This window comes from Culex quinquefasciatus, chromosome 1 (genome assembly GCF_015732765.1).
Source record: "Culex quinquefasciatus strain JHB chromosome 1, VPISU_Cqui_1.0_pri_paternal, whole genome shotgun sequence".
Lineage (NCBI taxonomy): Eukaryota > Metazoa > Arthropoda > Insecta > Diptera > Culicidae > Culex > Culex quinquefasciatus.
This window is the reverse complement of record NC_051861.1, coordinates 130,770,064-130,796,165: the sequence shown is the minus strand read 5'-3', so window position 1 is coordinate 130,796,165 and position 26,102 is coordinate 130,770,064. Positions and strand designations below refer to the sequence as shown.

The following is a 26,102-nucleotide window of genomic DNA, read 5'->3' as shown; positions in this document are numbered from 1 at the left end:
AGGAAATTGAGAAAATTGAGAATATTGAGATAATTGAGATAATTGAGAAAATTGAGAAAATTGAGAAAATTGAGAAAATTGAGAAAATTGAAAAAATTGAGAAAATTGAGAAAATTGTTAAAATTGTTGAAATTGAGAAAATTGACAAAATTGAGAAAATTGACAAAATTGACAAAATTGACAAAATTCACAAAATTTACTAAATTAAAAAAATAAATTATTAAAATTAAATTAAAAAAAAAATTACTTCACATCATCACGGTTGGGGTAAACCAGAGATATCTTCGTCGTCATCATCATCATCACACTGATCTGACCCAGGCCCAGCCAGCCAGGGCAGGGCATTTGCACCACAATGAATGGGTTTTATTTCGAGATATTATTAACATTAAAACAAGCACACAAATTGTTTCGAGTTTCGAGCTCGGCGTTTTTCCTCGCTTTTGTATACACTCTGGGGAGGGCATTTTACTAGCATCAGGCATCAGCTAGTGGTTTTTCCTTCAAACGGAGGTAGAATATCTCCCATTCAGCAAACACAACAAGAGCCGAGAATGAGGGGCGAAAAATAAAAGAATCGTGTTAAAATTAGCGCGCGCAAAACTGCAAATGTGCGAGATGCTACTGTTTTGCTCCACCGAGAAGCAATGATATCATTTATGGCTCGTTCTCTGTTTGCGTGTAAACACACACACACACTGGCGAAAATCGACGGAAAATTGACTGAAAATGAGAACCAGACAGTTGCAAATCACCACCACCTCGGAGCAAAGTATAAACAACAATCTCGTTTTTTCCTTCCCTCACAAAATAATTAAGCACTTTTTAACGTGTAACATAGCCGTCCGATCAATAATGGCCTCAAATTGAGTAATTTTTTCGAATCAGTAACCGGAGACGATCGCGACGCTCGCGATTCATCGACAAAACAAAACCAAACTATTCCATTTTTCCCGCGGACGTGCGGAGATTCCGCAGGAAACAAGCATTTCTCTCGGGGGAGGAACATCGCAGACGATGACGATGGCCGAGCCGAAAGTGTCTTTGAGAGGGAAGATCCACAGCTATTAGCGTTATTTTTTGGGGGCGGAAAGACAAGTGGATCTGGAAAATAACAACTCAAAATCTGCGATTCAAATTGATTAAAATTACACTTTTACCAACATTATTCAAAATTACTCGAAATTAACAATATCGAAGTTACTCAAAAATGAGTTCAGGGAAGTTGGATAAAAATTTAAAACATTGAGTCTTGGTAAACAGAGTTAACCGTGTGAAAGTGACAGCTTGAATTCTACACGCACATTCGAACTAAATCACTTCGGAAATAAATTCAGATATGTAATTTAAATTGTAATGTTGAAAATAAAATTGTTTACTTAAATTAACGTTTTGATCACAACTTTTCAATAAAATTTAATTTTTCAATTTTCATCGCCCAATTGTCTTAGCTCCCTGAAGCAATTTCGTTGACCAAAACACACATACACACTGTGTGATGGTGTTTTCCGAGATCTCTCCGATCGCTCTCCGTACGGTCCATTCTAAATTTAAAACGCGTCGTCGTGGCAGCGTTTTGTGTACAAGAAAGTGACTCTCTTTGGGTCAACTTTTTTTCTCGAAAAAGACACACAAAAAATGCTCAAAACATGGCTCGCAGAGGACTGTGGTGGTCATTAGCATGAAATTTATCGCGATTTTCTCGTGTGTTGAGATTGAAATGTTTGCAAAAGAGGGAGAGGGAAAGAGATACCGATTTTCTGAGAGAACGAACGATCGTTGACCGGATGTGGAAATAGCTGTCAGGTAGGTTTACATCTTGATTTTCGGTGCGAATGATCAGACAATGATCATTGCGTTTTTTTTTTTCAAGTTTGGCAATTTTGACAATTTTGACAATTTTGACAATTTTGACATTTTTGACAATTTTGACAATTTTGACATTTTTGACAATTTTGACAATTTTGACAATTTTTTACAATTTTGACAATTTTGACAATTTTGACAATTTTGACAATTTTGACAATTTTGACAATTTTGACAAGTTTGACAATTTTGACAATTTTGACAATTTTGACAATTTTGACAATTTTGACAATTTTGACAATTTTGACAATTTTGAAAATTTTGACAATTTTGACAATTTTGACAATTTTGACAATTTTGACAATTTTGACAATTTTGACAATTTTGACAATTTTGACAATTTTGACAATTTTGACAATTTTGACAATTTTGACAATTTTGACAATTTTGACAATTTTGACAATTTTGACAATTTTGTCAATTTTGACAATTTTGACAATTTTGACAATTTTGACAATTTTGACAATTTTGACAATTTTGACAATTTTGACAATTTTGACAATTTTGACAATTTTGACAATTTTGACAATTTTGACAATTTTGACAATTTTGACAATTTTGACAATTTTGACAATTTTGACAATTTTGACAATTTTGACAATTTTGACAATTTTGACAATTTTGACAATTTTGACAATTTTGACAATTTTGACAATTTTGACAATTTTGACAATTTTGACAATTTTGACAATTTTGACAATTTTGACAATTTTGACAATTTTGACAATTTTGACAATTTTGACAATTTTGACAATTTTGACAATTTTGACAATTTTGACAATTTTGACAATTTTGACAATTTTGACAATGTTGACAATTTTGACAATTTTGACAATGTTGACAATTTTGACAATTTTGACAATGTTGACAATTTTGACAATGTTGACAATTTTGACAATGTTGACAATTTTGACAATGTTGACAATTTTGACAATTTTGACAATTTTGACAATTTTGACAATTTTGACAATTTTGACAATTTTGACAATTTTGACAATTTTGACAATTTTGACAATTTTGACAATTTTGACAATTTTGACAATTTTGACAATTTTGACAATTTTGACAATTTTGACAATGTTGACAATTTTGACAATGTTGACAATTTTGACAATGTTGACAATTTTGACAATTTTGACAATTTTGACAATTTTGACAATGTTGACAATTTTGACAATTTTGACAATGTTGACAATTTTGACAATTTTGACAATTTTGACAATTTTGACAATTTTGACAATTTTGACAATTTTGACAATTTTGACAATTTTGACAATTTTGACAATTTTGACAATTTTGACAATTTTGTCAATTTTGACAATTTTGACAATTTTGACAATTTTGACAATTTTGACAATTTTGACAATTTTGACAATTTTGACAATTTTGACAATTTTGACAATTTTGACAATTTTGACAATTTTGACAATTTTGACAATTTTGACAATTTTGACAATTTTGACAATTTTGACAATTTTGACAATTTTGACAATTTTGACAATTTTGACAATTTTGACAATTTTGACAATTTTGACAATTTGACAATTTTTTAAACCTGTTGCGAACAAAGTGTAACTAAATACAAAGTCATTGATTTTCGAAGCTAATCCAAGCAACACATTCTAATGGCAAATAGGAAGGGTGAAGGACGACAGCGGATTTTAGCATAGCCTACTAAGGTTAGAAGCGTTAACAAGATTAGTGTGTGCGAGGTGGTGTAAACGATACTACACGCTGAAAGCGGAAACAGTCACAAGTGAAGCATGGCAGCAGAATGCAGCAAAAATAGCAGGTTTTCCAATTTTCCGTCAAATTACCTGATTTTCGAGATGCTCTTGCTGCTGCTGGAGGGGCGGCGATTGAGGTTGCAGTTGCTGCCTTTTGTTGCCATTTGCCATTGGGGGTTTGGGGACATGATTGTTGGTGGTGGTGGTGGTGCCATTCTAGAATACACAATACGAACACACGGGGGAAAAAAGGAAAAGAAAAACAGTGGAAATTTGGGGAAAAAGAGGGTGGAGTACATTAAGTTGGGGGTTTTGAGAAAGGGGTGGGGGGCTCATAAAGTCGTTTTTATTTTTGCCATCACACAGAGAGCGAGAGTGGGATGAAATTAAGATTGCATTCAAAAGATGTACTATTTTTAATTACGGGGTGGGAGGAATCACGATAAAATCACTACCAACGAACGAACTGAGAGGATAACTCACTTGTTGCTTATTTTATTACGTAGTGAGGTGGGAGATTTTGTTCTTTAAACAGTCGTTAAACAATTTAACGCGAATATTTGACTTACCTCGTTCGCTTTGACGGCATTGTCCTGTTCCCACTTGCTGGCAATTAGCAACGTTTCGGCGGTCTTTTGCTGGATTGATTTCGAGTCGTCCAGCAGTGTGAGCTCGTAGAATTCTTGAATGTCTGTAACAAAAATGAGGAAAACAGAAGGAACATTATATAATTGTTGAAAACTTGCTTAGTTGAAAATAATTTCATTTCATTCTTTACAAAATTTCGGCAATCGACTTTTCATTATATTTTGTTCATATGGTTGAACTTTGTCTATTTTCTATTTGTTTCTTCATACAAATTTGTGGACTGTCCATACAAAAGTTTCTTGAAAATATTCTAAAATTTGTTTATTGAGACGAGGTTTTTTGATCGATTTGGTGGACTAATATTTCAAATGGGTTTGAAATTATTGAAAATTAGGGACATTTCTGTCAGATTTTCGAAGAAATTTTGTTTCAAGGATAAACGAGGATGACTTTTTATAATTTGAAAAATAATCGGAAAATGTTGTCAAAATTGTTATGACATTAAAGTGGTGCCCCTAAACATAATTTCAAGGGATTTATCTATGATTTTTGTTACAGATATTTTATTATTTTCAAAGCTACGGCAACTATCAAACGAAACTATTGGCACTACGCCCCCCGGGGCATGGCCTTCCTCTAACGTGGGATTTCTGCTCCAGCGCCTCTGACGAGACAGGAGAAACCGGGACCGACGTTTTACTTCACCATCCGATAGAAGCTCAGTGGCGAGAAGGCGAGAATCATCAATCAGTGGATAAGGCGGCAACTATCAATCATATTTGAATATTTTACGATCAGATTGTTGCAGGATTGGGTCTGTAAATTTGACTATTTTGGAATAAGAAGACAACTACTTTCTTGATTGCTGTGCACCAGTGTTGCAAATGAGTGATAAAAAAGCTATCAATAGATTATCTCTGCACCAAAAATATCCGAGAGTATAGCGGCCGTCACTGTAGCTTGTGAGATCTCTTCTTGTGTCTCGTGATTTCCAGCGATGTCATTCTCTCTCTATCACTCCTCCCCTTTTCCTCGACTATGCGCTCTCACCGCTGAGTCTCTCAATCTCTCCGAAAACTGCAATGAGAGAACGCGAGATGGCGATTAGGAGCCGACCACGCATGACGTCCTGTTAAACTGCGTTTGCGAAATTGGTTTTGTGGCGGCTTTTGTGGTTAAACGCTGTTGCGGTAGCATGATCGTGGAAGCGGGAATGAGAGAGAAAAGGAAAATGTCAATCGCGAGTGGGTAAACAAGAAAACGTGTTCGGCTATGTTCGGCGCTGAGAGTTTCAATGAAGAGAGAAGAGCAGTTGTATTTGAGGCATGAATATTCAGGCGAGATAATTGTAGTTGCTGAGAGCTGATACTTTGATATTTTAACAACCCTGCTGTGCACCATTCAATTCTACAATGATTTTTTTTGTGTATTGAAAAAAAAGTGTGTCTCGTTTAAACAATTGTCTATCAAAACATGTCAAAAAATAAAATGAAAATCATTTTTTTTATCTATTCAGTTTTACTGCCAAATACTCAAATCTGTCTGTTTTTTTTGTTTTTTTTTTTTTATAAAGTTGAAAAATTGTTTACTCCAAAATTTATGAATTATCAACCCATATTTATAAAGAAAACATTTTTTTTTGCTACAAATAAACATTACAATATTTTCTTAGAGGAGGTTGACAATGTTTTTTGGAGTTGACACCAAGGATTAAAAAAATAAAGAAAAAAAAAGTCTGCTGGAAATTGTTCAGAATAAATTTTAAGCATTTTTTTAATAAAATGGGGTACTTTGAAGCTTTTATTTGTGGTACTTAATCAATATACAATTTACTTAACTAATGGCTAAATGCGACTTTTGTAGATCCTTACAACTACAAATTAATTCAAATACAATCACTAGATTAAATGAATTCCTTAAATTTCAGTCGATAATCGACTGAAATTAAGCAGAAAAAAACTTTTTAAAACAACTGTTACATTTTTTTCTTATCTACAGAAATGTAACTAATTTTTGCACAAAAAAAAACCGTTCATAAAATCGTTTATAAATAATTTACTGAATTTTTAATTCAACCTATTCAATTTTCTCAGATCACCCCATTTAAGTGGTAGTTTGACAGTTCGCTTCACAAGAATTACATTTTTTGCTACCAATCAGGTTGGGTACTCAATTCCGGTTTTTTTTAACGTTTTTTGCCGATATGGCAACCCTGCAATAATTCTACTGAAATTCCATGGCTAGAAATTTTGGGATATTTTTAAATTCTTTTCCAAAAACACTTCAAACGTCTACTAATTATATTCTATCTGGTTTAAGTGGATAATTCTCCATGCAATTCGCAAATACCGGCAGTTGTTCGATTCCAACTCAAATAAATCATACAAAACTTTGGAAGTTTTAAACAAAACTCTACAAATCTATTGCTTCTCGAGGTACTTTAATACTTATTATATGAAAATTTCCTTGTTTAAGAAAAAAAAATCATTGATAACTGATCAAAACGAACAAAAAGAATTAAACCAAAACAATAAAATTAATTTATTTTCAATTTCTCTGTTCTCAAAATCACCCCCTCACTGTACCCAAGCTTGCATGCTTTCAAACGTAGATGTCGCTTCTATTTTCTTCTCGCTCACTAATTCTACCCATCTCTTTCGCACCACCCGGCGCGCGCACGCACACATGCAAACCGCTACAAGGCGCGAGAGTGTGTGCGCGCGTGCCATAAAACCGCCATAAAATTGAAACTGTCAAAACAGGTCAAAACATTTGTAGCGCTAGACGGCAAAAAAGTGGGCAAAAATTCGATCCTTTCGATGCTCGTCAGAAAAGTGTTCATTTTACGTTGAAATTTGTGTTTTAAATTTGAGAAATTACGCGGATCGTACAGGTGGCATGTGCTAGATTGAAATTCTGCTAAGGTAGGTTGGATTTCGCTTCATTTTAAGCTGATTTTATAATCGACCTTTTTTTCAGCTTGAAAAACGTCAAAACACACACGATGAACCTCTTTCACTACCTAAACTCGGTGCAGCGCGTCTGGAACGCCGGCGAGGGGGTGGCCGTGGCGCGGCTCCTATCCCTGGCGGACCACCACGTGAACAATCCGTCGCTGCACGTGCACGAGCACCCGGAGACGGCCGTGTACCGGCAGCTGGATGCGCCGCTGGGCGAGGTGGTCGCGTGCCACCTGAAAGTGCTGCACCACTTGACGGCGGAACCGCGGAATTACGCGGAAGCGTACCGCCAGCAGACGAACTGCATCCAGGCCGTGGTCAAGATGCTGCAGGTGCTGAAGGACGAAAACTGGTTCCTGCCGGTGATGTACACGGTGGCGATTGACCTGCGCCGGCTGGCGGCCAAGTGCGAGGAGCAGATCAAGACGTCCAAGCCGGGGGAGATTCTGGAGAAGGCGGCGGAGTGTTTGATGGGGTGTTTTCGGGTTTGTGCGGCGGACAACCGGGCCTCGGACGCGGACACGAAGCGGCTGGGGATGTTGAACCTGGTGAACCAGCTGTTTAAGGTGTACTTTCGGATAAACAAGCTGAACCTGTGCAAGCCGTTGATCCGGGCCATCGAGTCGTCCAACTTTAAGGAATCGTTCAGCCTGGCCCAGCGGATCACGTACAAGTACTTTGCCGGGAGGAAGGCCATGTTCGATTCGGACTATCGGAACGCGGATGAATATCTGAGCTTCGCCTTTGAGAATTGTCCGCGGCGGTTCGCCCGGAACAAACGGCTCATCCTGATCTACCTGGTTCCGGTCAAGATGCTGCTTGGGTACATGCCCCGGAAGGAGGTGCTCCAGCGGTACAACGTGCTGCAGTTTCACGACCTGACCGTGGCCCTCAAAGAGGGCAACGTGCGCCGGTTCGACGAGGTCATCCAGCAGCACGAGTCCTTCTTCATCAACGCCGGAATCTACCTGATCGTGGAGAAGCTCAAGATTCTCGCCTACCGGAACCTGTTCAAAAAGGTCTACCTGATTCTCCAGACGCACCAGATTGACCTGAACGCGTTCCTGACGGCGCTGCAGTGGACATCCGGCGAGGAGGATCTCACCATGGACGAAACGCACTGCATCGTGGCGAACCTGATCTACGAGGGCCGCATCAAGGGGTACATCAGCCACCAGCACAACAAGCTGGTCGTGTCCAAGCAGAACCCGTTTCCGAACGTCATCGTCAGTTAGGGTGGGGTTTTGATTAATAAACGATTTTTGTCTGGTGAAATTTGCGGTTTGATTTACAATTTCGAAATTCAAAGTGTCAAACTATTGGAGTTTTGCTGTAGACGTGGAGAAATGCTATACCTCTGTTTATCGGTAGAGAAACATGTTTGAATTATTTCATATTCTGTCTTTAGCCCCGACTTCGACGTTGGATTTCTTTCAAAACAATAACATATTATCCTTGTTTTTGAAATAGTTACTAAGCCTGGCAAGGCAGTAACTGCTACATAATAAATCAATCAATTCGGAATAATATACCTATGTGCACGTGCCACACTGGGCTTTCCAGCCAAGATTAAAATTAATCAGAAAAGTAGGAGAAATTTTCCACAAACGATTCTAACTTAACTTAATAAGTCGCAATCGTTCTCCAAAAATCATTTAGGAATTAGGTTCCAGTTAGACCGCATATTTTTTTAATCAAATTTATTTCAACATCATATAAGTAAGTTTCACTACCAGTTTCAGCATTGATAGGCAAGCGGTCCCACCGACTCGGTTAGGACATCTTTTCTTTTTTTCTTCATAACTTATTTTTTTCTGGTCCTTTTAGGTGCAGATCACGGGGATGCTTCGGCTGTCATCTGCATACAATGTCACTGAAGCCTAAAAAGTACCAAAGTTTTGGTGTCTAGTGTCAAAATTATGGGGAGTAACATGACGAAAAGGGCGCAAAATCGAAAGGACGAAAATATTTTTTTTCTTTATTTTTGTTTCGTTAGTTAAAATGAAATTAAATGTGTACCATTATCCGGGGCAAATCGAGACACATGGGGTGAATTGAGAAGTGATTTTAGCAATGTTTTTGCACAATATTTGAATATTTTTTAATTTGTTTCAGTAGGAATAGACACAAAACAACAAAATTAGTTTCTAAATTTGAACTTTTATGTCTAAAAACAGCTGTTTTGGCTTTCTTGACGAAAATTTACCAACACATTCAAACCACGGGGTACCATAGAAGTTGGTTTGTTTGACTCAAAAACATGCTTTTTTGTAAAGCCCCACAACGTGAGCCCCATAACGTCCCTAACAATGGGCTATGCCCTGTTCGTGGACTCGCTCTTAAGGTTTCCCAACAACATGGTTGAGCTCAACCGCCTCAAATTGAAGATTTAAATTAACATTATAATGATCTGTAAGTTCATTGGCCAAATAAGAATTTGCGGAAGACATTTCAGAGGATTTGAAAAAGACACCTGCTGGGAAGCTTTGCCTGAGACCTGATGCTAAACATATATTGTTGTTGGCGGTATTTATGGTTTATTTTAATGAAAAGAATCAATACGAGCAGCTACAGGATTTTTTTTCCAAAAAATTAAATAAGACTTATTATATTTTGATTTGTGACCCTCTGAAATGTTATTCCCGAAACAGCGCCACCAAACATTTGGTGGCGGCTTCAGCAAGCTACGTCAGTATCACGGGCCTGGTGCAGATACCAGTTCAGGTCGGTGGGTCTTCAGGAATTACATAACAAAGAAAAGGCAAAAAAAAAAAATGTCAAAAATGACATATCCCAAGAAATCAACAATCTTGGTCCGAGCAGGTCTTGCCTCGGCTTTTCCTGAACTGCGTCCGGCTCAGCCTTCCGTGCTGGCGGCTCCGGATGATAGTGCTTTCAAAACCACTGTCACTGTAGAAAGCTTCTTAAAATGGGTACATTTCGTCCACGGAAGCTGCAAGCAGTTCACCGTACGACGACTGGCCTCTTCATTTTCGTACTCCAGCTCGGGGAAGAGCACGATGAAAGGCGTCTCTTCGATAGAGGGAAGCTGCTGCCAAGGCGTCCAGTAGATGTTCCGTCTTAAAGCAGGTCCTTGATGCAATCCGGTTCCACATTTGGGAGAACTCGTATTACTACCCGGCCTCGCACGGCGCTTTCCGTGCGTGTAGAACTGCACCTTGTTCTTCTTCAAGTGGGCTTGCACCGCGTCGAAGTCGTCGCTCGAGAAGCACGTAATTTTGGTGCCATACCGCGTCAGTTTGTGTTCCGGCTGGACATCACATGTCGACATCAACTTCGCAAGGCGGGCGAAACTCGTTTCTTTCACCACCAGCGGCGGCTGCTTCTTCTCCCCGGCCGACTTGCCGGGTGCTGGTACCACGGGGGTGGTTTTTTCTGCTGCTGGGTTCGCATTGTTGTTGTTGTTGCTCTTCTCCGCTAGCGGGCTGAACATGTTGTTGCTGAGCAGTTTCTCCACTTCCTGGCCATTGCCGTCGTTGATCTCCTCCTTAGCCTTCCTGCGCCGAACCTTGATCACGGGACGAAATTCGCCCCCGTCCTCTCCTCCTCCTTCGGAGTCTTCCACCTCCATGCCCGTCGCCGCCTGCGTTTTGGGTTGGAAACCGTCCGGTTTCTCCCACACACTTTTCTTCAAGGCCGCGTTCCAGTAGAACGGCCTTCCATCCTCAGCCCTATGCTCCGTCCACTCACTCTCCGCCGTCGCGGCCGCCGCCATGGCCGTCGGCGAAAGTTGAAAAAAAAAAACACCGTCAAAAACGCGCTCAATGGACACACGTTTGCTCTGGGCAAGCTGTCAAACTGGAATGGAGGAACGAGACTGTTTGTATGCGAATGACAGTCGTGCCGTAGCCTTGTGCGCATTGCTAATCAAGCGAGAACTATGTTCAACTAACGCTATGATTGAATAGTTACCATTTATCAATACTGATTTTTTACTTAGCATTTTTTGAAAAAAATCTGCAATTTAAACTAAATTGCGGATTTTAATAATGTAATGGCAGATAAAAGTCAAAATTCATACGCAACTTACCAAGCAGGGATGCCACTTGGTTTTTTTTAAATGTCTGTAAAAAAGTCTTTGTATGTCTGTGCATTTGTCAAAAATTCAAATATATCAATTCACAGTCATTGAAATCCTTCAGAATTTGCGTTTTTAAGCATTTGAAGACTAATGAAATAAATTTCTACAAAAAAGATTGCAAAATATTAATTTAATGAAGTTTTTTAAAAGTCTGTGCACCTCAAAAAATGTCTGACACAAGCTCAAAAGTCTGTGAAACACAGACAAATCTGTGTATCTGGCATCCCTGCTACCAAGGCGCTCATGACAAACCACTCGATTATTGGGTGAGTGAGGCTACAACACAGCCAATTTGGCCGCCATCTTGGATTAAAAACTTCCAAATCACTTCAGAGCATTTTTGGGGACAAGAGTATAATCAAATCTGGATTGCACTCACACAAGTGCTTTAAAAAAACAATTTCCGAAAGATTGTAAAGATTATATATTTTTAGAAAAGAATTTGAAAGCTGCACTTTTTAGTGTTATGATCCCAGTTGGCCTGAGTTCAATCCCAGTTGGTTCCGGTGATATTTTAACGAGAACTTCTAGTAATATTTTCGTTAGCTTTTAACAAAATTTGAAATTTGTATTTTTTTGATAAATTAATGTATTTGAAATATTACTGCACCACTCCAATCTGCAGATTCTCCCGTACGAAGGCATAAACTGCATTAACCGTTTTTCCCCTTATTCAGAGGAAGTCCTTCTTCCTTCGGCCTTCATTCCGCTCTGCCCTAAAGAGTTGACGCTAAATCGATTATTCAAAAGCCTACTCGCTTGCTTGGATGGCAGCTCGCTCGCACCATCTGGTGGCGGCAGCCAGGCAGTTCCGTCACTTTTCATAAAATTCCTCTCCTCACTTACGTCAAACGGCGGAAGTGCCGGCACACAACACCTGCTACCCCTACTGAATATGCAGCAGGTCGGTAGGAGTTCGCAGTAGGCGTTGCAAGTCGATACTGACGAGCTTGTAGGCCTGCTGCACTTCCGGCAGGGCTTGCTGAGCAGTAAGGAGGTGGAGAAGGAAGCATTTGAGGTTTTGTTCAATTTAATTGAAAATTATTTCAATCTTGTAAGTTCCTAGAAGCGTGGAACGACAGCAGTGTTGCCAGACCTTCAACAATAAAAAGCATAGTTTTATTTTATCTCAAAATCTAGGACAAACCCCGAAAAAATTAGTGTTTCCAATCCGGAAAAGCTAGCGAAAAAGGACGAATCAAATCAACCCCCTTTTATGACATCTATGGGACATCAATCTGTCCCATAAACTCGTTTACGGCCCTGTTTGAGCAGTTGAGGCCAACTTCTTTACGGCCCCATAATATGGCAGAGCAAACCTACGCGCTGATCACAGTTGGCCACGGAAATGGGTGTTTGACTTGCTGCGAAATGTCACTCCTAGCAAGCTGTCAAGCCGTTTTTCACGGTCAACTGTCAAAAAACTTGATTTTCTTACTGGGTTGAACCCAGTTTGAAATGTCAGTGGGTCGTAAAGGGCTCTCAAGGAGGCTTCTTCCACTGCGGGGTGACGCATCTGTCACAATCAGATCGACATAATCCATTCGAATCAATACCGATACCGCACAGCGGTACGACCCAAAGATGACAATCGAAAGCGGTTTTACGAGCTCACACACATTTTCACGCGAGGGACACTTTAACAAAACCGTTTAGGACCTTTTGTTTTGATGATAACGAGCGCCTACTCCGATCGTAGCAGAGCTGTCAAATTTGTTAAGGTGAAATGGGCGCATTAGCAATTCTGGAATTGCAGTTTTCTCTAAAAGTTGAACGTTTTAAGACTCGAATCGACACTTTTCCAGCTTGCTCACGCGTAAATAACTTGGGGAAAGTTTTTCACCTCAATCCGAACGCCCTCCGGAAAGCCACGGCTAGTTGAAATCTCGAGGTGACCGCAGACATTTTCAAAATATTGATTTGGAGCGCGTCGCTGCCGCGCGCGTCACGTGTGCTTCTTGGCATGGTTTTGGGAACGAAATTTAAATGAATGAAAACGAATGGCATCCGAGGGGCGCCCCGCTGCGCCGCGGGTTCTCCGGGTTCCGAGTGCTGGTTATGATGTATATATTTTTATCTATCTCTCGGGCCGACAATTATGGCCGTTTTGGTTGGCTCGCGACTTGCGTCATAAAATATGAGAAGGGGCGGCGTGCCGTAATCTTCTCGTGCTTGTTTATTTCTTTTATTTTTTTGCTTCGTTTAAGTGTGTTATTTTAATGGGGTTTTTTTGAGTGGATTTTTCCGGATAAAATTTCCTGAATCAAGCCACTTGACGGCTACTTAAATTTTCTAGAGAGTGAAAGCAAGCGTTGCGCTGTCAAAGTGACAGCTCACCACGCGTTCAAATGTCACTTTGACAAGTTTCGAGACGGAAAATGACAGCTTTGGCAACACTTACCGAGCAGTGCCTGGAAGAGCCGCGATTTGAATATCCGGATGACGCGCTCGATGGCACTCCGGAGGGCGCGATCCTGGGGGCTCGAGAGCCGCGAGTGGTAGTCCTCGAGCAGCTCGAGGGCCCTGTGTGCCTCTGAAAGGAAAAAAAGAAATTGTTTTGACAGTTACACGATAAAAGAAATATGTTGAAAATTAAGCCTCTGAGTCAACTCCCACGCATATTCGGACCATCTGCGCTCGTAATACTCTTTTGATCTCATCCCACCCCCGTTGTTTGTGTTCAAAACAAAGCAAAACAAACATCAAACGTCATCGCGCGAGCTCGCGCGCGCTCGTTGACGTTTGATGCAGCAGCAGCTCGCCTACTTTGTTGCGCTGACTCACACTCGTAAAATCGAAATCAGCCAAAGTCGATTTTCGTCAAGCAAAAAAACCAACAACCTTGAATTGTTGGTGGGAAAGAAAAAAAGAAGCATTTTTTCTTCTCGTTTTCCCCCCACCAACTGTCAAAGACGTGAAATTTATCCGCGTGTGTGCGACGGCGGCGACCTCCCCAAAAATAACTCGCCGCGAGGCTGAACTTGAGCGTGTGCGTCGATCGATTTCCACCCAATTTTAAACGTCAAAATAAGTCGGCGCTTAGACTGGTTGCAACGCGGCTCTACTTTGTTCTAGCTGTTTCATTTTTCAAATAGAACTGAAACAGACCACCCGCAACGCGGAGTTGCAGTTTTATTTTTCGAGCAGTATTTTGAAACCGGAATAAAACTGCTCGACGAGTTTGTTTCAAACGTGAGACGATTTGGAACTGGAATAGAACTCAGTTTCAAAAAAAAATCAGATATATGGAGATATCCACGTATTCTTACACACACACTATGATGCTGTGTTGATAATCATACGCACACAATTAAAAGCATTTTTTTGAAACAACATTTAGATCAGCGCGTTGCGAGCACCGTGTTCTAGTTTCATTTCCACCAGTTCTAAAAATTTAAAACTGCTCGCAATTTGAAACAATTATAAAACTTCGCGTTGCAACCAGTCTTAGTACATATGTTTTAGGTTCGTTGACTGCACCGTTTCTAAACGGGGGGTGCATTCCTGCTCGTCACAGTAGGCCTCGACATCGAGCAAAATTCCTATTGTGTAATCGCATCGCGCTATTTAGAGAAGAAGAAAAAAAAAACTTGAGGAGAAAAGCGGTGAAAATAAAATTTTAGACCCGGTACTAAAAATAAACCCGCGGCGCGACAACGAATGTCGACCATTGGTCGACTGTCGAAAAGAAAAATGTTTTCTTTTTTTTTGCGTGAGAAACGCGTCGTTTGCATGACATGATTCGGCCTGCTGCGTGACATTGACCTATCTTTGCTTGTGTGTGTGTAATTTAACGAGGCGATTAATCGCTCTTCCTGCGTCAGCGTGCAACTTTGACAACTCGACATCGGGCTGATTGGCGACGTTTTCGTCGGACAACTCTCTCAAAGCCTACTTTGTGCATTCATTTTAAATATTTCGATCAAAATTTTGGGTTGATGGTTTTGTTTTCAGATCATCGGACCCACTTCTAATCACAGGCAACTCGTTTCGCATGGCCTGCTGCTCGGGTGGGACACCAATCATATTGGGTCTGGGAATTGATCTCCCTAATACGCTTTTGCTTTTCTTCACCTTGTTGGTTAATATTTGATTCGAGTTTTTGCCCCTCAGGGTGGGTTGAGCTGGGTGAAATGGGGTAAAATGTTCACACGTCAAAAAGTTTTGCCCGGTTTTTATGATGGGGCTGCGGGGAGGGGGTGGAGGTGGAATCGATAAAATGGAAATAAACTCCTTCTTCTCTGTGTGTGTGTGATTCCACAGACGTAGTAAATTAATATTGAGTTTCTGCTATAAGCTACCTTTTTCATTATAGACTTTTGTTCCAGTTTTGCTATTCAGTGAGGAGGTGTAGTGGAGATGAGAGTTTATAATCCTGTTGAATGTTTCATTTGAATATTTTAGTAAATTTAGCAGCAAGTAATTTTTCTAAATCAATATTTTGAAATTTATCAATTTTATTTAATTAAAATGAGCAATTCTTACAATTTGTCTGTCCATCTCCATACAAAAGAGCGATCGGTTATTGACAATTCTGTACCTTGAGTATCGATTTGATGTCTCCGGAAATTTATTAGGTTATGTTAAGGACTATTTGGATAATAATTTCACATTTTACAATATCGAACCATCTTCATATTCTGTTTTTGATGCAAAAACGATTATGAAAAAATAACTCAATTTCATATAAACACTAAATTTCTATTAATGTTTAAATAAATTTTAAGAACAGTCTTAGTTTACGACAGTCCACAGACTTCTTAATTCCAAAAATGTGTCAATAAATGTCAACACAAAATCTGTAAAAAGATTAAATCTGTTCTTAAAATGAAACGAAATTTTATTTTAAAAAATATTACACTATTTAATAAATAATAACTGCATGATACCGTAAACCGGGGTGACTTTGATAGGATTTCAATTTATTTTTGGAATATTTTCCAACTGGTAAGGTTTTTTTTCAAGATTATAATTTTTAAAACATGTACTGGAGTAGGCCACACAAAGTCCAAGCAATATTTTTGAAAAAAAAAGTTATTTCAATAGCGTTTAGAAAATTAGTTACGTTAAAAATTCTTAGTTTAAATTCCGGGGTGACTTTGATAGTCATAGTTTTTGTTGTTAAAATCAGATTAAAGTTGTTCAAAACTTTATTTTTACGTCAAACGTACCATCACTAAGGCTGCTGATATATTTTTAAAGAAAACAATCAATGTTTGTATTTAGTTAACTACGTTTATAAGCTTTTTAACGAAAATACAAATAAAATTTAGGTAAAATCGTTAAAAAGCTGGAATTTTGCCTGAAATTCGTTAAATCTAGTATTGTTCATAAAATTATCGATTAATATTGTATTTAAACTGAATTCGAAGCACGAATCACAAGTTTTCATATTTTATATGAAATTTGTTCAACTGCAATTGCCTATAAATTTGGAGATTTTTTTTAGTTATGTTTCAAAAACACAAATTATTTATTATTTACAAACTTATTTAACCTTCTCCTAGTGGAAAATTGTCCAAAGAATCCGAAAATGCATTCCGATCGCACGTCTAACTTCATTGAAATTTTGAAGTTTTTTGGAAAAAATATTTCTATTGCCCTTGATTTTTTAGCCAATCTTGAAAGGAGGGGGTGGGGGCGGTTGACATAATATTTGTGAAAAATATTTGTAACGGCCATACTGAAATAAAAATATTTTTAAAATAACATAAAAATATCCTTAAATTTAACAAGTTTTGCTTTTTACTATTCGAAAAATCTTAAGGTTTGAAAGAATGAAAAAAATTAAATCTTGTTTTTGTTATATTTCTGTGAGTTTTTTCATTTTTAAAAATATATATTTTGAAAAAATCCGAAATTTGACTTTTTTCTCATTGTTTTTAAGTTTCAAAGATTGAAAGAATAATTTGTACATAACATCTGCTTAATAAATAATTTGAAGTATTTGAAAGAATAGAAAAAAAACCACAAAAAAAAACTGGAAAAAACAGCAAAAAAAAAAATAAATAACAATCGAAATCAATCGAAACAATCGAACAATCGAAAAACTCACAAAAACTGAGACAGGTATGATTTGTTTTATAAAAGTATATAAAATATCGCTCAGTTAAAAAAAAATATCATAAAAAGCTATTTAAAGAACTGTTCTTGAATGAAAAATAGTAGTTTATGCAACAAGTTGCAAAAAGAGGATTTTTGCACGAGTCGTACATTTATCCAACGAGGTTCACCGAGTTTGATAAATACGACGAGTGCTGAAAAAATCAAGTTTTGCAACGAGTTCCATACAACATTTTTTGCAATTCCGAAAAACACCCATTGAGTGAAATTTTAAGTCAAATTTTCATGTATTTTCTCAATAAATCGTTTAAATCAAAAAAAAATTTTGAAAAGTGTTACTTTTCGGAACAAGTGCTGAAAAGTTCAACTTTTCATCACTCATTTCAGTGCTGAAAAGTAGAACTTTTCAGCATTTATTTTGAAAAGTGTTGCTATTCGATTCTGTTATTTTTGGTACAGAAAAGTAGGCTATTTCGTTGTTCAAGAATGACAGGAAAAGTAAGTAGTTTCACGACGGAATTGCAAAAATAAAATAAACACACGAAAAATTACTGAAAAAAGAATAGATTATGTTGCCAGAACATTCAATTCTAAAAAAATATATATTAGAGGTCGTCATTTTACTCATATTTTTTTTAAAAGAATTGCTTGTTTACAGAACTGCTTGTTTGAAAAAAAGGAAAATAAAAAAAAGATTTAAACAAGAATTCCGATTTTATCAAGGATTTTATACACAGAAAGTAATTTTTTAAACTAGTAATTTTTAAACCCACAATTTAAAAAAAATCTTTAAACTTTACAACTTATAATATATATTGAAAAAGTTAAGATATGTTTGAATTGAGATGTTGTGTACATTCGACCTTTTGATTTTTCGACCTTTTGTCTCAGATCCAAATTTTTAAAATATCATTTAATCGATACTCAAAATTGTAGACCTTACAGGATTAGTTAATAGTTACAAGAATTTTGAATGAAAAGGTGGATAGAATATCAAATTAATTTTAAGTGTTGCCAAAATCGGGAATAGTTGAAGAAATTGTTGCCAAAAACGGTATTTGATTGTGATTTAGAAAAAAATGACATTTTGAAAGAAGACCGTGGAATTTCTTATTCCTATTGTTATTTCTGGAAATTTGTAAATCTTAAAAAATAGTAATAATCTGAAATAGGTTCGATTTTCTAATTCCCAATGTGTTGAAGTTTGTTATAGTTTAAGTATGAAAACCAGTAAAATCGGTCGGTATCGGTAAAATTTTATTGAATTTGATAAAAAAATCAAAGTTTTTGATTTGAGACTTTTATACTCACAACTCATTTAATTTAACATCCATTTGAATTTTCCACTTTTTAAAAATAAGCATTTCAAAAATACAGAATTTTGTCAAAATTTTACTAATTTAAGGGGTTACATACATGTAGAAAATCACAAAATTTCATGTTTTAGAAAATTTATTCAATACACTTAAAATATGATTTCCAATCACTCCTGAAAGTTTCATGAAGATATTCCATGATTAAACTGAGTAAGAGACGATTTGAGCGTTTTTCTCTAAACGCCGAGTTGATTTACGGGTGCCACGATATCTCGAGATGGGATGGACCAAAATTGCTGAAATTTGAGGTGAAGACTTGCAAGACATATTCCGTGTGCGAGACGAAGCCCAATTTTGAAATTTTGCATTTTAAAAAAATACAAAAATCAAAAACTGACGATTTTTGCCTTCCTCACATTACTGAGGAAAGGCTATAACATCACTCGAAAAACGAAATTATAAATTTGACCACCTAGACCAACCTTCACGTATATATATCGACTCAGAATCAAATTCTGAGCAAATGTCTGTGTGTGTGGTGGGATGTTGATCAAAAAAAATTGCACTGGATTATCTCGGCACTGGCTGAACCGGTTTGGACCGTTTTGGTTTCATTCGATCCGTCTTGGGGTCCCATAAGTCGCTATTTAAAATTATAAAGTTTAGTTAAGTACTTCAAAAGTAATGCCAAAAAAACGATTTTAGCAAAAGTTCGGAGATTGTAAAAAGGGTGGTTTTTGTAAGAAACCCCGTCATGTTTTACATTTTTAGAAAGGTATTCAAAAGACCCTTTCAAAGAAATCAAAAGAAAGAAGATCTGACGATCCTATCAAAAGTTATACGCACGTGTTATTTATGAGCTTTCTAAAGGCCGGAACTCATATATTTCGATGAAAACGTTGTCCGGATCTATCATGTGACCTGTCGTTGGATAGGTAATTAGAATACCTTTTCATTGAGTTCATAAAATTGAAGATCTGACAATCCTATCAAAAGTTATAAGTTATAATTATGATGATCTGACTACCCAATCTGATGGTATGAATAATGAATCAAGTTGATAGAACACTGAAAGGTCCACCCTTTTGTATCTATTTTGGATAGCATTACCCTCTAATTGTGAGGAAGGCACCAACCACCTAAGGGTGGATTAAGTAACGTTTTTATATGAAAAACGTTACTTAATCCACCCTTAGGTGGTTGGCGCCTTCCTCACATTTAAAGGGTGCTATCCAAAATAGACACAAAATGGCGGTGTTTTTCAGTGTTTTATCTTCATATTGCAGGGCACTAATGTGCTTACAACTTATGATAGGGTAGTCCGATCTTCAGTCCAATTCGTGCTCGTTGAAAAGATTTCTTAATAACCTATCCAAAGATAGGTCGCATGAATGTTATGAGATGAGATGAGATGATCATGAGATCCGGCCTCCAAAAAGTGCGTAAATAACACTTAAGTGCTTATAACTTTTGATAGGGTTGTCAGATCTTCAATGTATTGGGCGCGTTTAAAAGGTCTTTTGATTACCTATCCAACGATAGGTTGCATGAGAGATCCGGACAACGTTTTCATCAAAATATCTGAGATCCGGCCTCCAAAAAGTGCATAAATAACACTTAAGTGCTAATAACTTTTGATAGGGTTGTCAGATCTTCAATGTCTTGGACGCGTTGAAAGGTATTTTAAATACCTTTCTGAAAATGTATAGAATGACGGGTTTTCTTACAAAAACCACCCTTTTTACAATCTTCCGGACTTTTGATAAAATCGAATCGATGATAGCATAACTTTTGAAGTACTTAACTAAACTTCATAATTTTCAATAGCGACTTATGGGACCCAAAGACGGATCGAATGAGACCAAAACGGTCCAAATCGGTTCAGCCAGTGCCGAGATAATCCAGTGCAATTTTTTTTGATCAACATCCCACCATACACACAGACATTTGCTCAGAATTTGATTCTGAGTCGATATGTATACATGATGATGGGTCTATGAGGTCAAATTAAGAATTTCTTTTTTCGAGTGATTTTATAGCCTTTTCTCAGTAAAGTGAGGAAGGCAAAACACAGAAATATTTTTATCTTTTTTTTAAATATTTTTTTTTTGAAAAATGAGCTTTGTCATGCACACAGGACCGGTTAAACGAGGCTTCACCAAAATTTGGAGCCGATTTGGTCAAAGCAGTGTGGACATATCGTGGCAACCGTTTTTTGAAACTGCTTACTTCAAATAGCTATATCTCGGCAATTATGCAACCAAATGTCTTCAAATTTATTTTGATAATAGTTGAAAATATATATTTAAATACCCTTAAAACAGATTTAAAAAAAGTTTAAGTGTGTGCTCAAACCAACCTCTGAAATATTTGCCGATTTACATGTATGTAACCCCTTAACCAAAAACTCTTTGCAAATTTGGAAGTTTTTTTTTCTTACTTTTAGTAATTATATAATTAAAAGCAAGATTTAATTCTTCCAAAATGTGTAATGAAATAAAACCCAGCTGAACGGAATTTCAAAACTTTGTTATTTACTCCAAAAGAACACATTGTAACTTAGCAAGTACGCTAAAGTGATCAAGAATGTTTAAATTCAGGATGGTGGCCAAAATGGCGGTGACGAAATATAGAAAAATGGCATTTTGTAATTCAATAGGTAATCAATTATTCAAATTTGATTACAATGGTGACGTAGAACTCAAATTTCATGCCATGTTTCATGTCATGGTGGCCGAAAAAGTTTTAATAGAATACTTACAAATTTGAGACAGCATTTATAATATTTTTTGAAAATATTGTTTGAAATTAAAAATTGGAATTCCTTTAAGAAATTTCAGATGAGAACATAATTTTCCAGGATATCAAAAACAATACATACAAATAAAATTATTCCCCTCAGTCTCCCCTAACCTAACAGATGAAAGCCACCTGATAAAAGCCGACGCCGTCGTCCTGTTTCCTGTTCCTCCTTTCACACCCACTCGCCCACAATTCTCCAAGCTCTAACTCTTCTCACGGTATGTTTTCCCTTCCGTTTGGCCTAGTTGTTAGTCCTGCCGTCCATCCGTTCGATATAGCTTCTAACTTGGACTCCAACTATCGGAATGTTTGAGTTTTCCCCGCGCAGTTCTCATCAAGAGCAAAACCATTATTATCAGCGCTCGCAGTTACATAACACAGCGAGCATAGTAGGCGCTGCCTCCCCCCCTTCGTTGGAGCAAATCATGGCCATCCATGACTTGTGACCACCCCCTCAATTTCCGATACGGCCCCCCTTACTATGTTGTGCGCGCGACTAAGCTTGGCTTAATTTCTTGATGCATCAGAGTAGGCCGCCTGGCTTGCTTCTTCCTCTTCTTCTTACCTTGCTTCTTGACGGGCATCCTGAATCCTTCGTCCTTCCTCGTCCCGCCGCCGCTCCGGGTGCTCTCTATGATGAAGAGGAGCGCTTCCTCGCACTGGTCCACAGTGGAAAATGTTTGGGGAAACACGGTGCTCTCGCAAAATCGATACTCCACGCCACACAAACTCGCACACACACACACACGGTGGGTTTGAGAACTGTCAAAAATGGAACAAAAACCGCTCCGGTTTGCACCAAATCGCTTCGTTTGAACTTGTTTCTTCTGCTTCGTTTCAAGCTTCACTGGGCTCGTGGATTTTTCGAATCACAACACTTCTAAAAGACGCACCAAAAATTATGAAAATTTATTCTAATTACACTAAACACACAACAACTGCTTAATCAGAGCGAGAGAGAGAGAGAGAGGTTGCACTCCCGCTCTGCTCAACGGCGATCCAAAATTGGTCGAAAATTTAAATTTCACTTCAAGGCTTCAAGTCACACAACATTGTCGTAGTAGGCGAAATCGGCAACGGTCAGCAGTTTTTTTTTCTTTTTCTCGAAAAAGTCGCGTCGCAGACTTTGTTTTGGGTCGTAGAAGGCGCTGCGCGCTGGGTGGGTGGTGGAGCACGGGGTTTATGAGAGTGTCGGGTTCGGGAATGCAGAGCAAGAGAGAGGGAGATGGAACCACCGCCGTTTTAGAGGGACCCTCCGGAGAGTGATGATTTTAGCGAAATGTTTATTTACTTTGCTGATTCGGTTGGAAAACACACGAATCGGATGGGTTTGAGGTTTTTCGCTGTGCGGTTGTTGATTGGAGCTGGGAATCGATGAAGGAGGGAATGACTTTGGATTTAAGGTACGGAATTATGCTGTATTTTTTCAATTAAATCTTTATTCAAATTCAAATAAAAGTTTAATAAATTATTTTAAAATTGTGTTGCTACACTTGGATTCACTAGAAAAACCCAATTAAATTTATTCCTCAACTTAGCCAAAATTAAGTGGATGTTTGCTTGTTTCGTTAACAAACTAATATTTTATAAAGTCTCAAAAATCACTGCCATCTTGGGTCACGACAGTCCAGACTCGATTATCCGAAGCCTCGATTATCTGAAGTTTCGAGACTTCGTATAATCCAAACAAGAAAAAAAAAATACTTTAAATATCAAATTTTGTAACTCAATTTTAGACAAATTTGAATGATTGATTGCCTTTTAAATTATCTAATGCATTTTCCCAATGTTTTGTCAGACCTGGATTTTTCGAAGCTTCGTTTCTCCGAAATACAATTATCTGAAATTTTCAATGGAAATAAAAAAATAGTATTTTTTAACATTACATTTAATTTCTGGGACCTCTGGGTTCCTTCAAAACTACCGAACTTTTTTTTACAATATTTCATCACCGCTGTTTTGTCTGCCATATTGGTTGCCCTCTTGGATAAAAAAAACTAAAACAATTTAGAGTTGTTCAAAAGCTCGTAAAAATAAAAAAATCAGACTTATTAGAAAACAATATTTTTTCATGTTACGATTATACGAAGCGAAATTTTTCCAAAGCCTTCGGATAATCGAGCCTGGACGGTGCGGTAATCCTATTTAACTCTTAAGTACAAAAATTTGATTTAATCAATACATATATGAACACCTTAAAGCGGTATATGCACTTCGGAAGGAACCGGTCAAGAAAAAAAATCAAATTGGCAGCAGCGGCAGCTAAAGGAAGCCAGAGAGGGTGGAAAAAAGCCCCAAGAAATCGCTCCCTCTCCTTTGTTCAGCTGTAAAGCTGTTTCTTGACCCCTTTCCTTCCGATCTGCGTACTAGCCTTAAGCAGAATTCAGTAACATTTTCTTACACAAATTTAAGGTGTGTCTATTTGTTGTTAAAGTGTCATTATTTAACTAGCATATTTATAAAAAAAATATTAGCATAGGATCAAACCGTGATAAGAGTTCACATTATTTTTTAATAATTAATTCATTAATTAAATGAAATTTTTTCTTCAAAAAATAAATAAACAAAAATGCTCAAAAATCAGAAATAGCTACTTTTTAGTATGAAACAAAAACTCCTTTTTTAAGGGCATTTAAAATTTGAAATTTGATGGCCACGTGGTTTTTGCACGATCCCCTTGTTGAAAAATTTTTAAATAACGAAAATAATCAAACTTGAATTAGCGTAATTGAACTAAAAGTTAAAATGCGTGACATTGCCAGGAATTTTTGTACTATTTGAATGATTAGAAATTTTCAAAATAACCTGATTTATATCAAAGCCATCTATGATACAAAGGATACACAGTAAAAATGCGTTTAATTTTGGAAGATTGAAACATATTATGGTTAAATTTTACGTGTCTATCAATGTAATTTTACCTCAAGTCCTGTGTAACTTTACAAAGTGCGTAACCTTGGATGCAAACAAGCAGTCTATTCCACTTGTTCTTGAGAGAGTTTACACTGAGAGTGAGAAGGATGGTCTGCTTGTATACGGAATTTATGTAAAATAAGTAAAAAAAAAGGAATTTTGTATTTTTAATAGGCAAAACACTATTAAAATTTGACTAAAATGTGGTTAAGTTTTTGTTCCTTGATATCATTAGGAAAAGAATAATTGGTTCTATCTAGAGGGTGACGAGCGGGAATTCCCGGGAAAAAAATCCCGGGAAATCGACCATTTTTGGACCTCTCGATTCCCGGAAAATTCGGTCGAGACTCCCGGGAAATTTTATACTTATAAATATCGAAGCAAAATTATACAATTCCAAATTGTATAGAACATTAGAAGTTCAAAGTTCGATATCCAAGTTCGAATAAACCAATGCTTCTCTGATCTTCTTATTCAAAAAGTTTAAAATTTAACTTGTCAAAATTCCAATAACTATAATTGAGAGAAGCCAAACAAAAATTGGACCCCAAAATTGGCAGTTACACCCCAGAAATGAAATCTAAAGTTTTTTTTAATTATTTTTATTCATTTATTATAAGAGCTTTTTCACAATAATTTCAATTTCCATATCCTCTCTTGAGGATAGCAATCCTCTCTAGGGTAATTTCGCTGTATCAAGGTAATTTCATTTCTTGATGTCAATAAGTCATTTTGTGTTTCATGTCAACCTCAATATTCAATTATATTTTAGAAAAAAAACAGTTGTGAATATTCGGGTTTCCCTGATAACTGTAAATATTTCTTCAATTAATATTTAAAATTTAATTTATATTTAAAAAAATTAATATTTAAAAATAAATTAATATTTAAAATTTAAAAAGGAAAAAAAAGTTTAAATTGTTCTTTTTAATTCGTTGTTTTTCATAATACAAATATCCCGATACTGGGAAATTGTAAATTAGCTATTTGTTTTTACAAAAATCATGCAACAAGCTTGTGAAACTTTTAAAAAATCACTCAGTGCAAATAAAGATTCGTTAACATTTTAAACTACAATTTTGAGTCAGAAAAAGATCAAGAAACGATCTTGTATTTGCAGATTCAGAAAAAAAAATCAAAAAGTAGATATAGTTCCTCAGATAAAGAGGATACTGAAGTTAACGTTTCTTAGAATAAGTATGAATGAAATGTAACTTAGTTGGTTGAAAAAAAAAAAAAAACAATAATATTACATTGTCTTTAGAATTATTGCCACTGTTGGCATAGAAAAAAAAACTCCCGGGTCCCGGGAATTCCCGGGAAATGGCCAAATTCAACTCTCGATTCCCGGGAAATTGAAAATCTCGAGAATCGTCACCCTCTAGTTCTATCGTATTTTACAAAATTATCCATTCCCAAAAAATTACCCATTCCTCAGAAAAATTTATCATATTTTTTTCAATAAACGCCTGAGTGTGAGGACTGCTTTATTATTTTAAAAAAAAATCTAAATATCGGAGAGTTCATTGAAAAAGTTTTTTACTGAGATGTTTTTTGTACATTTGATATTTTATTTGCAATATCAATAATTAATAATTTTTGAGTTAAAGTTTCCAATTTTATTTCAATAAAAAATCCAGTTTGATAAGAACTTTACCTCTGACTTTATGCAATTTTTTTTATGAGACTAGTTCTTTACAAAAAAATTTAATGACCTATATTTAAAAACTTCTTGAAACTGATTTTACCAGTTTTATAAATTCAA

General features: G+C 36.8%; 2 protein-coding genes across 15 annotated transcripts in view; one reads left to right on the top strand and one right to left on the bottom strand.

The window, feature by feature from the left end:
• LOC6041677 (disks large 1 tumor suppressor protein) overlaps positions 1-26,102 on the bottom strand; it is a 78,202-nt gene that overhangs the window by 48,426 nt on the left and 3,674 nt on the right. For 10 of the 14 annotated variants that reach the window (XM_038249573.1, XM_038249583.1, XM_038249582.1 and 7 more), the window contains exons 2-5: positions 21,990-22,304; positions 13,645-13,776; positions 4,163-4,284; positions 3,684-3,809 (exon numbers count right to left, since the gene is read on the bottom strand). In XM_038249573.1, coding sequence (XP_038105501.1) covers positions 3,684-3,809; positions 4,163-4,284; positions 13,645-13,776; positions 21,990-22,008 — 399 coding nt within the window. In that variant the 5' untranslated portion in view covers positions 22,009-22,304. The remainder of the gene's footprint in view (positions 1-3,683; positions 3,810-4,162; positions 4,285-13,644; positions 13,777-21,989; positions 22,305-26,102) is intronic. The other 4 variants (XM_038249576.1, XM_038249579.1, XM_038249585.1 and 1 more) reach the window with 2 other exon arrangements.
• On the top strand, positions 6,939-8,416 carry LOC6041676 (PCI domain-containing protein 2 homolog). Its single transcript, XM_038249600.1, has 2 exons — positions 6,939-7,105; positions 7,161-8,416. Exon 2 carries the CDS (start codon positions 7,186-7,188, stop codon positions 8,374-8,376), a length of 1,191 nt encoding a protein of 396 aa, XP_038105528.1. The 5' UTR covers positions 6,939-7,105; positions 7,161-7,185; the 3' UTR covers positions 8,377-8,416.

Bases quoted from the DNA above. Each gene is read 5' to 3' on its own strand.
- LOC6041676 (XM_038249600.1), top strand. From the start codon at position 7,186: ATGAACCTCTTTCACTACCTAAACTCGGTGCAGCGCGTCTGGAACGCC.